Raw genomic sequence first — 17,152 nt, 5'->3', positions numbered from 1 at the left:
GAGAAACCTTGGTCATCCCTCTGCTTCACTGGAGACTTTGATTGCCTATAGCTTTGATTTTATTTAGTAAAGCTTAGTATTATTTAGTAGTCACTGGGTATTATCTCTAATTTGACAGTTCAACCCTGTGTGTTAGCTTAGAATTGTGGTTCTTATGTGAAACTGTATTTGAATCCCTGTTCTCTGAATATTACCTGTGTCAGTTTGGACACATTACCTAGTTTTAATCCTTCAGTCATTTAGTTCCTCTACCCTTAAAATGGTCATTATGAATATAATTTTCTATTTGAATTTTCTATTTTGAATTAATTGATATAAACCTAAAACAGTGGTTTAGTCATAACATTTTTAAGACTTAGCAAAGGAGGTTCTAATACTATCTAATATGAGTTCTTCACGAATTATGTTCCAGACAGTCTTAAGCATTTTAAAAGAATTATTTCTTTTCTAATAACTCTCTGAGATGTAGAGAGCAGTATATGAGAATGGAAAGGGGGCTGAGACTGAAGTTTCCTTTCATATGTATTACCAACCCGTATATTTAATCTGTAATAAAATTTAATTGCATATGATTTCCCTCTTCCAAAGCAACCTCTAGAATTCTGCTACTCAAAATAGTCTATAGCATCTGTCTTCTGAGTCCCACCAGAGACCTATAGTATCAAAATACGCATTTTAACAAGATTTCTGTGTAATATTAAAATATAGATCTTTTTAAATGCTAGAGAAATCATTGATAAGATTTTAAAGGAGGTTTAATCTCATGTTTGAAAAGCATAAATTAAAATAGTCAACCAATACAAAGCCAAGAAGCAAAGAAAGAAATATGAACAAAAACATTTGAAACAAATAAATTATTAGAAATACAAATCATACCTGATTAAAAGAAAGTAAGGCTCATCTGTATGCTGCCTATAAATAACCATTTTAAAGATGAAGACCCCGCTGCCCGGGCTCCCGCCCTCGGCCGCTGCCCACGGGGCCGTGCTGCTTAGCCACTGGGACCCCACACTCAGCTCCAACTGGGACGGCGAACGAACCGCGCCGCAGTGTCTACTTCGGATCAAGCGGGATATCATGTCCATTTATAAGGAGCCTCCTCCAGGAATGTTCGTTGTACCTGATACTGTTGACATGACTAAGATTCATGCATTGATCACAGGCCCATTTGACACCCCTTATGAAGGGGGTTTCTTCCTGTTCGTGTTTCGGTGTCCGCCCGACTATCCCATCCACCCGTCTCGGGTCAAACTGATGACAACGGGCAATAACACAGTGAGGTTTAACCCCAACTTCTACCGCAATGGGAAAGTCTGCTTGAGTATTCTAGGTACGTGGGCTGGCCCCGCCTGGAGCCCAGCCCAGAGCATCTCCTCCGTGTTGATCTCCATCCAGTCCCTAATGACTGAGAACCCCTATCACAATGAGCCTGGCTTTGAGCAGGAGAGACATCCAGGAGACAGCAAAAATTACAATGAATGTATCCGGCATGAGACCATCAGAGTGGCAGTCTGTGACATGATGGAGGAAAGTGTCCCTGCCCTGAGCCCTTACGAGGGGTGATGGAGAAGTCCTTCCTGGAGTATTACGACTTCTATGAGGTGGCTTGCAAAGATCGCCTGCACCTTCAAGGCCAGACAATGCAGGACCCTTTTGGAGAGAAGCGTGGCCACTTTGACTACCAGTCCCTCTTGATGCGCCTGGGACTGATTCGTCAGAAAGTGCTGGAGAGGCTCCATAATGAGAATGCCGAAATGGACTCTGATAGCAGTTCGTCTGGGACAGAGACAGACCTGCACGGGAGCCTGAGGGTTTAGACCCTGCTCCCTTCTCCCCTCCCCCCACTCAAGGGTCCCAGCAACGTCCCTCCCTCCCCCCCCACCCCAGGGATGGAGAGGCACTGTGTATCTCCCTCCAAACGTGACGTCATCCTGCAAGATGGCAAGAACCAAGCCAGCTCGGATCCCAGGGTGTGGGAGTGAGGAGGCTGTTCCTGACCTGACCTCCCTGGCTCTCAAGCATCCGGGGCTATGTTCATCCCATAGCAGGGGCCAAGGTACCGACGCAGGAGCACCCAGGGTGAGGGCCTCTGGCAAACACAAGCGGCCGACACACCTCTCCGTGGGGCCAGCTCCTCAGGGGGAGGCGGGAGACAGAAACTGTAATTCCAAGAGGGAGCGTGCCCACATGATTGAGGGGGATATCTGGAAGGGAGCTTTGGGTGGGGACTGTGACACTTAAGCAGTCTGGGTGGTTGTCTGTCTGTCTGCAGTCTTGAAGCAGGGCTTCCCGATGCCCTTTTCCTCCCTGCCTCTCTTCTCCCAATACTTCCCATGGGCCAGCATAATTTTGTTTTTCCTAATTTATAGTCACTGTTCTAGACAGACCAAAGAGAAGGAACAGTGGTGGAGTCTAGGCTGCTGATCAGTGAGCTTTACCTAGCACCTGAGCACCTTTCTCCTCTGCCCGCCCCCATTTCCTCGCCCATTTCCAGATTTAAGACAGAAGGTAAATGTGACTGGGATGGAACTGAGGTCCTGGTAGAGCCTGCACAGGCACCATGAGAAGCTGATTTTGTTCCCGTAATCACTGATTTGAAAAGTTCCCAACGCAGCCAGCTGCTGTTTGTGGGGTACTAGAGCCACTACATAGAATAGTCTTTTACAGATGTTCCTAAATGCTACCCACGATGAGGGTATTTCCCCTGGGGGTGGGGTGCAGTGGGGAGACTGATGCTAGTCCTCTTGTGTTCTGTTTGGCTGACCTTGTGTATTTTCACCCTGGCCTCTAGTTACCCCCCCAACCTCCCTCCCACTTCAATGCCCAGGGACTTGTGGGGAGCAAGGGTCGCCAATGGCAGAGGGGCTGGAGCTGGGACTTGTGGGCCCCGCTGCTTCTCTTGCCTCTCCGCCTCCCGTCCTTCCCAGCTGCTCTGTCACTGGCTCTGATGGCTGTTTGCCTGGCTGTGTTGCTTCTCTGTCTGTATCTAGCTGCAGTGATCCTTTAGCTGGTTGGCTCAGAAGAATGTGTGTTAGGCGCCCTGTGGTACTGGGCACTGAGAATCTCCAGCCTTCCCCTTTTTGGTGTGTTCTCCCCATACTTTCCAGATTCTTACTGTTAGGGCTCCCAGGGGGTGTTGGTGATCCGTGTGACGCAGGGCCTCAATCAGTATCCAGCCGCGTGTATGGGAGAGGATGACTTGGGCCTGCCCTGCCCGCTGCTGTGGAGGCTTCTGCCTGTGGGTCATGGGACTTCCGGGGAGTTCGGAAGGGGTTGGGCACGAAGGAGAATGTCCAGATTGGGAGGGCAGGAAGCAAAGAAACTGGACAGGAAGTGGGCTTGGGGAACGGAAGTTTATCTCGGATACCTAAGGCTGGGTCTCTTAACAAGGAGACTTAAAGAGGGACCCCGTTGCCAATTTCCCTCTTCCATTCCCAGAGCAAGTACAGGGCTTAGCAGAAGGCCCTTGGCCTGTTGGTCCAGTGGTTGTCTGTCATCCATTTAAGTGCTCCCACTTTCAAGTGACAATCCTCTCCTTGGCCCTGCCGTGGGCAGAGCATGTCTGGCATACCAGCCTGACTTTTATGCCCTAATCTTGAGTTGAGGAAATATATGCACAGGAGTCAAAAGAGATGTCTTTATATCTGACTGTACATAAATGAAGTTTTTTTTTTTTCTTTTTTGGTACAATAAAGTTTGTTTTGGCAGAAGGAGAAAAAAAAAAAAAAGATGAAGACCAAAAGTAGTTTAACATAAATGCATAGAAAAAATAGCATGCATTCATCCATCAGCAGAAATTTGGAGGGTCAGGCCAACTTCTGAATAAGGGATATTACCAGATACTTTTTAGAAAGGAGCATAATAATGATGATAAGGTTATTTTACTACAAAGACATAGCAATCCTAAATACTTATATTCCTAGCAAAGACATGAAAATACGAAAAATACAAAAAGGACAAACTGATAGTACTGAAATAAGTTGGAACATTAACACTCCTCTCTCCACAAACAATAAAATGTAGTCATAAAATCAGTAAGAATAGGGCTTCTAGGTCACACAGTTGAGTAAACATCTGACTCTTGGTTTCAGCTCAGGTGGTGGCCTCACAGTCATGATCCAGCCCAGCTTTGGGCTCTGACCTCAGCATGTAGTCTGCTTAAGACTCTCTCTACCTCTCCAACTACCCCTCCCCTGCTCTCACTCACTCTCTTTGTCTGTCTCTCTCAGGAAGAGGGAGTACCAAACTATCAATATATTGACATTTTAGTGAAACTCCTCTCCAAAACAGAAAATATATTTTTTTCTACAAGCATACATAGAATATTTACCAAAATTAATCATGTTCTACTCATTAAGGCACACCTCAACAAATTTAAGACCTGAAATACAAAATGTCTACTCTGAAAAAATAAATTAAGCTAGTAACTAATAATTGAATTTCTGCCAATAAATGAAATATATTTGCAAAGTACCCAAGTACCAAACAAATAAGCAATACACGTCTACATTCTACATAAACCTGTGTGTTAGAGATGTCACAAAGGAAATTACAAAATAATTTAAATGGGATGAAAGTGAAAGTATAACACATCAAAATCTGTGGAACACAATAAGTGCTTAGGTGGAAATGTAGAACATGACATATATTAGAAAAGAAGAAATGACAAATCAGCTCAATATTTCTATCATAAATATTAGTGAAATATTAAATAATATTAAATATTAGTGAAAATTTAACACAAAGTACACAGAAGGAAAGAATAAGAGAGCAGACAAAAGAAATTAAAAACAATAGCAAAAGAGAAAATGAAAGCAAATTTGATTCTTTGAAAGGATTAATGAAATGTATAAATTTCTGATCAGTCTGATCAAGAAAAAAGGAACAAAAACAAGTTGCAAATACCAAGACTCAAAAAGTGGACATCACTACAGATCCTACATTAATTAGTAGAATGACAAGAAAATAATGTTATCAACTTTGTTCCAATAAAATTGGCAATTGAAATAAGCAAATGCTTTGAAAAACAAATTATAAAATTCAATCAAGAACAAATTGTGGAGGCCAAGAAAAACAAGGCTGTACCCACCTTGAATCTAGCCCAATTTCCAGAGACAAATAACTCAGTTCCTTAAGCCCTAATGTCACCCTCCCCTCCATAAACAAAACTGAAGGAGGCTGAGGTAGAAGGAAAAGTAAATAAAGTTAAATTTCTTCTAAGCCCAAATCTCACTAACAAGGATGCTTGATAGCAAGAATGTGACATTCCACCAGGAAACTCCCAATTGTCTTCATGCTAGTGCCTTATTAAAGGGAAAAACGGCCTTGGCTTGATAGTAACCAGACCTTCAATATCCTGACAGTCTTCTTTACCCTGATAGCCCTTCTGAACACTCCCTTTGTCCTCATCCACTGCTGAGTCCACCCCTACTCTGCTTTTAAAAACTCTGACTGTAATCTGGCTTGGGGTCCAAGTCCCTATTCTGCTGTGTCGGGTATACTTGGGCCCAAGCTTAAGCTTGTCAAATAAACCCTCATGCGATTGCATTGGTGCTTGGCTCCTTGGTCTCTCAGACATGAAAACTTGGGCACAACACAAATAATCTTAAAATCATATTTTTAATAAAGTTAATTTGTATTTAAAAGTTTTCCAATGAAGAATAATCCAGGCAGAGATGGGTTTTTGGAAAGTTCTATGAATCACTGAAAGGAAAAAACACTGATCCAACACAAACTCCTCCAGAAGGTGAAGGAAAGGGAATATACTTCATTTTATTAGCCTAACATTACTTTGATTCCAAAATCAGACAAATACATTGCAATAAAAGAAATAATAGGTAAACATCCCTTTTGAAGTTAGATGTTAAAATTCACAATGAAATATTCAGAAATTGAATCCAACCATATTTCAACAAGATAATACATCCTAGTCATTTGAAGTTTTCCCCAGAAATGAAAGGCTGGTTCTAAATTTGAAAACCAATTAATGTGTTTCACTGTATTTACAAACCAAGGAGGAGAAATGTTGGAGGCCACGATAAGGCTTGAGACAAGGACCAAACGAGTCCCTGACTTGTGTCTCCCTTTAAGTCCAAATACCTTAATAAAGGGTTATGGACAGGAAAGGTTGAGTAGCACTGAGAAAGGGTCTGTGCTATGTGTCGTGTGCTCACCTCCATGACTTCCCACACTTTCCCCAAACAGAAGGGAACAATGTGGTCAGGGTCATGAATTCTTAGTTGGTCCTTGTTGTTCCTGTACTTCCCATAACCCACTCCCTGGTTGATTGTAACTTCTTGTATCAATAGTAGCTAATGGCATTAGCCACGACTACCTGGCATCACGAGATTTGTTTATAGTTAATGTAAACTTGTTATAGGAACTTGCGGTTATCTGACTAGATACTGATGTATTACTCCTATTGTGGTCTGCCTTATAAATGCTTGTAAGATGTGGAATAAAATCAGCACTGTTGGACATCCTCCTCAGTGCTCTTCCTGCCCCCATCTCTTTGTCTCTTAATTTCTTTTCACCATCCTCTTACCTTCACATTCCTGGTCAATTTGTTGTGCCGGCCACGACAGAGAAATCATATGAACATTTTAATAGATACAGAAAAAAACTTTTGAAAAAATTCAAACTCATTTTCAAGAGAAGGAAAATTCAACCTGATAAGAACATTTCCAGTAAAACTATAGCTAACATCATTTTTACTAATGAAATCCTATATAATTCACAAAAGTGCTTTTATAACTAATAAATGAGTTTAACAATGTTACAAGTTATGAAGTCAATATATAAAAATGATTTACTAAAGAATAACATTTTAAAATAATTATTGTTAAACTGGCAATCCTCAGTGGAATATTAGACATAAGAGAACTTGAGTAAGAGAGAAGTTTCTGTGAACATCATTGCAAACCCTAGTTAAAATTTGTATGACTTACTTGAGAAATGGAACATAAAAATGACTTTAATTAACACAAGCATTAACACTGTGCCAACCACAGCATACATGCTAATGACTAAAACAAATAATGGTAGCAGCAATAATAATAATAATTTAGACTTCATGTAGGTTTGACTAATAACTTCTTTCCCCAGATATAAAATTCCATCACTATTTCAGGAATATAGAATTTCATTTTAGGAATGCATTGTGGTACCTACCTTTTTTAAAAACTAATTGATGAGCCACAATTCTACTATTAAGGGATTGACATCATGCCTTTTATTTATAATATATATCTTGTTTGCTTGTTATTATGAGTGTTAGGCGTTTATATAAATGACCTCAGAAGCTTTGTCCCTTATCATCAATACACATTTTTAATTTCTTTATTCAATATGTTTATTTTCAGTATTTTAATATATTAATTGAGCCTTTCTAATAATGCCATATTTGTAGTAGACTGCCAATGAAAGCATTCATAGTTAATTCAAACTGATTAAAAATAAGGTTTGGGTACAATGATTATAGTTATCAGGAATTACATTTTATACATGATTTTAGTTATCCATGAAATTTTATAAAAGACATTAACATCTCATAAATTTTTGAAAACTATTTTGAGGTCTCCAGATTTTTCCAAATCCCCATTTTGGAGTTCCAATAGCATTTTTCAAGTTCTTCTCTGGCAAATTCATATTAATAGTTGAAAATAAAAGCAAAGATAGAATGAAAATTTTTTACAAAATGAGAAGTATCATCGACTCTAGTAAAAGCTCTTACTTGATTTATTCTGTAATTAATGTAAACATATTTGTAGCTTAAGATGTTCTATATTTTTTTAAATTTTAATTCCAATTGGTTAACATATAGAAACATACTAGTTTCAGGTGTACAATATAGTGATTCAGCACCTCCATACATCACCAGTGCTCATCACAAGTGAAATCCTTATTCACCATCACCTATTTCACCCATCTCCCACCCACCTCCTATATGGTAACATCAGTGTGTTCTCTCTAGTTAAGAGTCTGTTTCGTGGCTTCTCTCTCTCTCTTTTTCCTTTGTTTTCTTTCTTTAAACGAGTGAAATCTCTTTCTTTCTTTAATATGAGTGGAATCATATGTTATTTGTCTTTTCCTGACCTGTTTCACTTAGCATTATACTTTCTAGCTTCATCCATGTCATTGCAAATACCAGTATTTCATTCTTTTTATTTCTTTATAAGGTGTTCTATCTTTTTTTTTTTCTTAATTCTGGTAATACTGATGAGGTGACATGAAGGATGTAACATGAAGGATTTTGCTTTATATAAATATTTATCTAATTATAATCTGAGTAGTATATGAAAATGTTATTAAAAGCCCTTACTTTACAGAAATCTCATGTAAGTTATATGTCCACAGTGTCATAACATTCCAGGTATCTATTTTTTAAATTTTCTTTTTGTGAAGCAAATTACTAGAGGTTCTCAAGCTGGGCATATTAAAATATCCAAGTGAAGTGAGAGTCAGTGTAGCATCATGAAGGCCTTTGTTGTCATATGGAATCACCCCTAGCTCAATCACTGACATGCTTTTTGATTGTGGGCAAGTCACTTAGTATTTGGTATCTCAGTTTCTCAATAGTAATTTTTTTTTTAAAGAATGTATTTATTTATTTGACAGAGAGAGATCACAAGTAGGCAGAGAGGCAGGCAGAGAGAGAGAGGAGGAAGCAGGCTCCCCGCTGAGCAGAGAGCCCGATGCGGGACTCGATCCCAGGACTCTGGGATCATGACCTGAGCCGAAGGCAGTGGCTTAACCCAATGAGCCACCCAGGTGCCCCACTCAGTAGTAATTTTTAGTTTAGCTAGGGAAGAAAATGTATAGAAGAACTTGAGCATTGAATAAGCTCATACTTACAAATACTGGAGAAAGCAGAAGGCAAGTTTTATAAACCTTCAGAATAAGAACAATCACATCATATGATTTTTAAGGCAATTAGGTGTTAAGGTGTTAGAAAAAAAATGAGAAATGCTAGCATTGTAGGCAATGCCCATATGTTATAGTTTATATAAATATCTGAATCTGAGAATGGATGTTTACTCAAATGTTTTATTTAAAAGCTTACAGAGTTAGTTACAAAAGCTTACAAAGACAGATAATTAAATATCTTCACAGTTTTGTATATGTTTTCATTTTAAACTTTGCTTTTTGACAGATTTTTACACTACTAAAAAGTTTAATTAGCACAGGTGAGATTCATTAAGGAGTTAGTTTTTTGTCTTTGAAACAAGGTCAGAAGAACAAAGATGTGCTTGAAAGAGATTTACATTTAGTGAAAAAGAGGATAAAGATATTTTCAAAAGCTCAATAAGTCATGGAAACTATTGTATCAGGATAGCTTAATGCTTAATGTTTAATGTTGTATGTATATACATATATGATTTAAGATATATAGATAAATGTTCTAATATGTGCAAATATAGTTTGCTTTTTATTATAGTTTGCCTTTTACTGTCTCAATTACTAATAACCAACTTGAAAATTTAATTTTAGCAATTAGGGATGAATTCTTCTCTACTGCTGAAAAAGTGAGGGTATCCTCCATGTCTCTGCATGCTCTTTTCACCTTTCACACACTAAAGTGTCTGTCTGCCAAAAGTCCTTGACTTTGCTCCTCGTATCTGTGGTATTTCTTTATTTTCATACTTTCATTATGCCCATCTTGGAGCTCAGGAAACAGAAGACCCTGCAATTAACAAGACATATTTTTATCTATCTATCTATTTATTTATTTGTCTGTTTATTTATTTATTTATTTTTATTTAAATTCAGTTAGCCAACATGTAGTATATCATTAATTTCATATATAGTGTTCAAAGATTCACATATTTACTCGAACGAAACCTTCTACTGATCTGTCTTTGTGACCTGAGACTTTGGAATCTCACCCCTCTCCACTTCCAGTAAATGACTTCTCCCCAGGTGACCTGTCTTTTTCAAATACAATACTTCGCTCAAAGTAAAATTTCATACTGGTTTTTAAGAATATACAGTTTATCTCGATCCACACATAACAGTAACTTGGTTTTGACTATGTATACTTCATTTTTATATTTTAAGGATCCCTTTAAACTAAACTTAATTTCTTAGTTATTTACCACTGTTAATGCAGATAACACTACTCTCAACTTTAAAAGGAGAATGATAGAAATTATACTCTATAAATGTCAATTTCAAAAACAAAACGTGCAATTTTAAATAACATAATTATTTTCATTTTTAAGTGATCAAAATATTCAGCTTTTGAACTTTCTGGAGGAATGGGATCTCCATTTCAAAATTGTGGGTGGATAGATAGTTAGATAAATGCTCGGACACTGTAGATGTGACGTTCATTATGTTTCCTATATAGAATTGCAACTGCTTTGAAGTGAAATTAAGTTCACTTTCTTTTACTTTCCTTTATTTTTCTTTAATTTTTTATTTTTTTATAAACATATAATGTATTTTTATCCCCAGAGGTACAGGTCTGTGAATCGCCAGGTTTACGGACTTCACAGCATTCACTATAGACATACCCTCCCCAATGTCCATAACCCCACCCCCCCTCCCCTGATCGCCCCAGTAACCCTCGGTTTGTTTTGTGAGATTAAGAGTCACTTATGGTTTGTCTCCCTCCCGATCCCATCTTGTTTCATTTATTCTTCTCCTACCCCCCAACCCCCCACATTGCATCTCCACTTCCTCATATCAGGGAGATGATATGATAGTTGTCTTTCTCTGATTGACTTATTTCACTAAGCATGATATCCTCTAGTTCCATCCATGTCGTCGCAAATCCCAAGATTTCATTTCTTTTGATGGCTGTAATATATATATATACCGCTTCTTCTTTATCCATTAATCTGTTGATGGACATCTAGGTTCTTTCCATAGTTTGGCTATTGTAGACATTGCTGCTATAAACATTCGGGTGCATGGTCAGACCACTACGTTTGTATCTTTAGGGTAAATACCCAGTAATGCGGTTGCTGGGTCATGGGGTAGCTCTATTTTCAAATTTTTGAGGAACTTCCATGCTGTTTTCCAGCGTGGTTGCACCCGCTTGCACCAACAGTGTAGGAGGGTTCTCTTTTCTCTGCATCCTTGCCAGCATCTGTCATTTCCTGATTTGTTAATTTTAGCCATTATGACTGGTGTGTGGTGATATCTCATTGTGGTTTTGATTTGTATTTCCCTGATGCCGAGTGATATGGAGCACTTTTTCATGTGTCTGTTGGCCATCTGGATGTCTTCTTTGTGGAAATGTCTGTTCATGTCCTCTGCCCATTTCTAAATTGGATTATTTGTTCTTTGGGTGTTGAGTTTGATAAGTTCTTTATAGATTTTGGATACTAGCCCTTTATCTGATAAGTCATTTGCAAATATCTTCTCCCATTCTATCAGTTGTCTTTTGATTTTGTTAACTGTTTCCTTTGCTGTGCAAAAGCTTTTGATCTTGATAAAATCCCAAAAGTTCATTTTTTCCCTTGCTTCCCTTACCTTTGGCAATGTTCCTAGGAAGATGTTGCTGTGGCTGAGGTCGAAGAGGTTGCTGCCTGTGTTCTCCTCAAGGATTTTGATGGATTCCTGTCTCACATTGAGGCCCTCCATCCATTTTGAGTCTATTTTTGTGTGTGGTGTAAGGAAATGGTCCAATTTCATTTTTCTGCATGCGGCTGTCCAATTTTCCCAACATCATTTATTGAAGAGGCTGTCTTTTTTCCATTGGACATTCTTTCCTGCTTTTTCAAAGATTAGTTGACCATAGAGTTGAGGGTCTATTTCTGGGCTCTCTATTCTGTTCCATAGATCTACGTGTCTGTTTTTATGCCAGTACCATGTTGTCTTGATGATGACAGCTTTGTATTAGAGCTTGAAATCTGGAATTGTGATGCCACCAACTTTAGCTTTCTTTTTCAATATTCCTTTGGCTATTCGAGGTCTTTTCTGGTTGCATAAAAATTTTAGAATTATTTGTTCCATTTCTTTGAAAAAAATGGGTGGGATTTTGATAGGGATTGCATGAAATGTGTAGATTGCTTTAGGTAGCATAGACATTTTCACAATATTTGTTCTTCCAATCCAGCAACATGGAACATTTTTCCATTTCTTTGCATCTTCCTCAGTTTCTTTCATGGGTACTTTATGGTTTTCCAGGTATAGATTCTTAGCCTCTTTGGTTAGGTTTATTCCTAGATATCTTATGGTTCTGGGTGCATACTTTCCTTTAAAAACTAATAATTGCTAAAAAGAACACTCACATTAGCTATATCATTGTCTAGAATGCCATTGTTAAAAAATGGGATATAAAGTATTAATATGATAATCAATTTCTATATTTTGGGCATTCAGATTATTGGGAGTAGGTAAAATGCACATTTGAAAACTACATATTCTTGGTAATCTGATTTTGTTTGCAAAAGTACCAGTTTGTATATCACATCTTGCGAATTATACAATTAACTGAAATCATTTACTACTCGTTCAAAGGAAAATAATAAAAAGTGAAGAGCCAAGAAGTGAGTGACTTATCTGTCAGAATTGCTGTCAGTAAATTTGACAAAAATGCCTATTTAAAAAATACATACATATTTTAGGGCGCCTGGGTGGCTCAGTTGGTTGGGCAACTGCCTTCGACTCAGGTCATGATCCTGGAGTCCCGCATTGGGCTCCCTGATTGGCAGGGAGTCTGCTTCTCCCTCTGACCCTCCCCCTTCTCATACTCTCTCTCTCAAATAAATGAATAAAATCTTTAAAATAAAATAAAATAAAAAATACATACATATTTTATGTCAAATAAATTTTGTATACTTAACATAGAGATCTATTTGACCAACCCATTGCAACAGGACATATACACTCTAGTTTCCATTGCAAACCAGTAAATCCTGAGCACAGCATTACTAATATCCAGTCTTTCTATAAAACATTAGACTTTATACTTATCCCATATTATGAAATGCTAAAGTAAACCAAGTTGTTACAAATTTGCGGTGTTAGACCTTTCCTAAGCCTCTTTGTGACAGAAATACAGGGAAATGGAAGATGCCTTTTTATTTAAAGAAAGCAATTTTTTTTTTTAGATTTTATTTTATTTATTTAAAAAGAGAGGGGAGCGGGGTAGGGGGAAGAAAAAGGGCGGGGGTGGAGTAGGAGAAGCAGGCTCTCAGCTGAGCAGGGAGCCCAAAGCAGGACTAGATCTCAGGAGCCCAAGGCAGAGGCAACCAACTGATTCACTCAGCCATCCGGGAAGATTCCTTTTTCTTAAAATTCCAATCATTTTATTTCTTAGACTTTCTTTCCAAGTTATGATACTTTAATTATGTTTGATGCTCCTCAGATGATGCATTAAAATATATATCTTCAAGTTGGTAATTTGATTTTTTCAAACAAGTGTTCTTGAAACATATTGACTTCCTAGATCCTCCAAAATAAAAATATTTATCCTTTAAACAAATTTTAGATCCATGTTTCTGTGGCAAATAGAGAAAATCATAGAATATAGGTTTAAAATTTAGAAGATTATTATTTTAATTACCAATACTTACCCCTTTAGATAATGCTTGGCCAAAAAAAAAAAAAAAAAAAAAAGCCAAAGAAAGGAAGGAGGGAGGGAGGAAGAGAAAATGAAGAATTATAGCATATTTAAGTGCAACCAGCAAATCAGTGTAGCAAAGCTGTTTAGTTGATTAATTAATTTCTCATTAACCCTGCCAGTTGCACTGAGAGACTCAATGACTTCTAGCAGACTACAGGATACTTGAGAAGTTATTTTTTTTTAATTTTTTACTTTTTATAAACATATATTTTTATCCCCAGGGGTACAGGTCTGTGAATCACCAGGTTTACACACTTCACAGCACTCACCAAAGCACATACCCTCCCCAATGTCCATAATCCCACCCCCTTCTCCCAAACCCCCTCCCCCCAGAAACCCTCAGTTTGTTTTGTGAGATTAAGAGTCACTTATGGTTTGTCTCCCTCCCAATCCCATCTTGTTTATTTATTCTTCTCCTACCCACTTAAGCCCCCATGTTGCATCACCACTTCCTCATATCAGGAAGATCATATGATAGTTGTCTTTCTCTGCTTGACTTATTTCGCTAAGCATGATACGCTCTAGTTCCATCCATGTTGTCGCAAATGGCAAGATTTCATTTCTTTTGATGGCTACATAGTATTCCATTGTGTATATATACCACATCTTCTTGATCCATTCATCTGTTGATGGACATCTAGGTTCTTTCCATAGTTTGGCTATTGTGGACATTGCTGCTATAAACATTCGGGTGCACGTGCCCCTTTGGATCACTACGTTTGTATCTTTAGGGTAAATACCCAGTAGTGCAATTGCTGGGTCATAGGGCAGTTCTATTTTCAACATTTTGAGGAACCTCCATGCTGTTTTCCAGAGTGGCTGCACCAGCTTGCATTCCCACCAACAGTGTAGGAGGGTTCACCTTTCTCCGCATCCTCGCCAGCATCTGTCATTTCCTGACTTGTTGATTTTAGCCATTCTGACTGGTGTGAGGTGATATCTCATTGTGGTTTTGATTTGTATTTCCCTGATGCCGAGTGATATGGAGCACTTTTTCATGTGTCTGTTGGCCATCTGGATGTCTTCTTTGCAGAAATGTCTGTTCATGTCCTCTGCCCATTTCTTGATTGGATTATTTGTTCTTTGGGTGTTGAGTTTGCTAAGTTCTTTATAGATTCTGGACACTAGTCCTTTATCTGATATGTCGTTTGCAAATATCTTCTCCCATTCTGTCAGTTGTCTTTTGATTTTGTTAACTGTTTCCTTTGCTGTGCAAAAGCTTTTGATCTTGATGAAATCCCAATAGTTCATTTTTGCCCTTGCTTCCCTTGCCTTTGGCGTTGTTCCTAGGAAGATGTTGCTGCGGCTGTGTTCTCCTCAAGGATTTTGATGGATTCCTTTCTCACATTGAGGTCCTTCATCCATTTTGAGTCTATTTTTGTGTGTGGTGTAAGGAAATGGTCCAATTTCATTTTTCTGCATGTGGCTGTCCAATTTTACCAGCACCATTTATTGAAGAGGCTGTCTTTTTTCCATTGGACATTCTTTCCTGCATATTCTAAATATGTTGGTTAGGAATTAGATACAGTCAGATTAGCAAATTAGTTTACATAACAACATTTGATGGGTAGCTTCAAATTAGTATGATTTAATAGTGATTTAAGTGTTAGAAAGCCTCTGAATTATGTGGCATAATTTTTTGTTTCCAAGAGAAACAATAGAAGCATGTCCATGGAAGTTCATTAAATTAAGTACAATATCCTATTAAAAATAATAGTAATACTATTTTTAAAATTTTAAGGGAAACCAAAAATACATTTCTTAGGTTCTTTTATCCCGAAACTAAAATAATGGAAATGTTTTCTTAAATATAGTATGAATTCCTCCCCTTCAAAACTGATGATTATGCATGTTTTTTCTTGGTTACACACAGTGGCTTTCATTTTTACTGATACAATTTAATTTTGTTCATTTATTTTTCTATTTTTTTCTTAAAGTATCAATCTAACAACAGAGACAGGTACCTTTGCCTTTTAATTGTCCAGACTGAGAAGACAATAATATACACATTTAGATATAACATTTTATTCCAAATGCTATAAGTGCTATTTTATAAAAAAACTTTTTAGAACATTTCTGTTACTCTTTTTCTCTTTGGAGTCCTCTTTTAATTCATAGTTATTTCTAAAACTTCAAATTTAAATACTCTTTTTATTGATTTCTATCTCCCCTTTTACTTTCCTATCTTGATCCTCTCTTCTCTTCCTTCAATAACAATAGACTTTTGTCATTCATTATGCACAACTGGCTCTCTCTCATTTCTGTACCTCTGCACATGGCATTGAAATAACTTGACTAAGAGCTTCACCTGGCTAACTCCCACTCAAACTAGTCAGACTAAGCTCAGGTATCACCACTTCAAGGAGCATTCTCTGATCCCAGACTTGAGTTCGATGCTCCCAGGACTACCTCTGTAATGCACCTCCTTATAACTTCCCATGGTAAGAATACTTAGTAGTGCTGATAACCCACAAGAATGATAGCTCCTAAAAGGCAAAGGCTGTAGACTAATTATATATGTAGTGCCAGTGCTGAGATCACATTATACTCAGTTATAATTTAAGAAATCAGTAAGTAGGTGGGTATCTAAGAAGCTGGGTTGCTGAATATACTAATGAATCAGTGCACAAATGGCCCTGTGTTGGTTGACTGTACTTCACTCATCATCGTAGTAGAGTGGTACAAAGAACTATTTTAAGTAGTTTTGTTGTCATTTTCTGAAAATTCCCAATATATAATTTAGAGTAACTCTTGATTCAGCTTATATATTATGGAGAAAAGCCACTATAATTCATACATATGAGAATCATCATTTTTTATGACATTACACATCACCTGGATAAATCTAAACTCATTTTCATCTGCTAGATGTATTATTTATGCTAACATATTTATATTTACTTCCATTGATCATAATTGCTTTGTAGAAAGACCTGCTGCTTTGATGAATGGAATCTCTTGGTTGGAGATATGTGCCATTTATATATTTATATAAATATTTATATAAATTTAAATAAATATATATAAGTATAAATATATACATCCAATTGGTAGGAAGAGAAGGTACTTTTGTATTTTGATATCATTATAGTGAGTGATTCTCAGGGTTCTACATTTGTTTGAAAATAATGATTTTGAGCTTTTTCTAGGCATTGAACATATTTAGAATGGTATTTTTTTCTTTTTAGGAAAGCAGTCTGAATGCATGTCATCCTTCTTTCTGAAGCACACAAAGAAAAAAGCTGATTTGTTCACCTCATGCATGGACTTAATACAGTTTCCAACAATAAAATATATGTTGATTATTGCTTTGCACTGTTGTAGCAGCCTCATTAGTTTCATTACACAGCTTGAAATGGTTTCATGCCAAATTAAAAATCTAGGTTATTCAAAAGATTAAGGTTGCTAGTTCAGCCTGAAAAAATTTCAAACTCACCCGTATTAAAAATTTCATTTTATTATCATTCTATTGCAAACCATTTTTCATAATAGTTATAATTATATAGTTATCCTTTCAAAAGCACTTATAATTAAATTATTAAAAACATATACCTTACATGTATACTAGAGAGTAGA

At 37.3% G+C, this 17,152-nt stretch overlaps 1 protein-coding gene and 1 long non-coding RNA gene across 2 annotated transcripts in view; both read left to right on the top strand.

Annotated features, from left to right (window-relative positions):
* LOC131829671 (uncharacterized) overlaps positions 1 to 16,852 on the top strand; it is an 86,251-nt gene extending 69,399 nt beyond the window's left edge. The window contains exon 3 of the long non-coding RNA XR_009352950.1: positions 16,765 to 16,852. This is a non-coding gene — a long non-coding RNA (uncharacterized LOC131829671). The remainder of the gene's footprint in view (positions 1 to 16,764) is intronic.
* On the top strand, positions 949 to 3,681 carry LOC131829670 (ubiquitin-conjugating enzyme E2 Z-like). The gene is given in 2 exon segments (XM_059171678.1): positions 949 to 1,522; positions 1,525 to 3,681. Coding segments are annotated over 2 exon segments (738 nt in total). The 5' UTR covers positions 949 to 1,077; the 3' UTR covers positions 1,818 to 3,681.
* Positions 16,853 to 17,152: the final 300 nt, after the last annotated feature.

Source organism: Mustela lutreola, chromosome 4 (assembly GCF_030435805.1).
Source record: "Mustela lutreola isolate mMusLut2 chromosome 4, mMusLut2.pri, whole genome shotgun sequence".
In the NCBI taxonomy this organism is placed as follows: domain Eukaryota; kingdom Metazoa; phylum Chordata; class Mammalia; order Carnivora; family Mustelidae; genus Mustela; species Mustela lutreola.
Note: the sequence above shows the minus strand (reverse complement) of the source record. Positions and strands in the feature narration are given on the sequence as shown.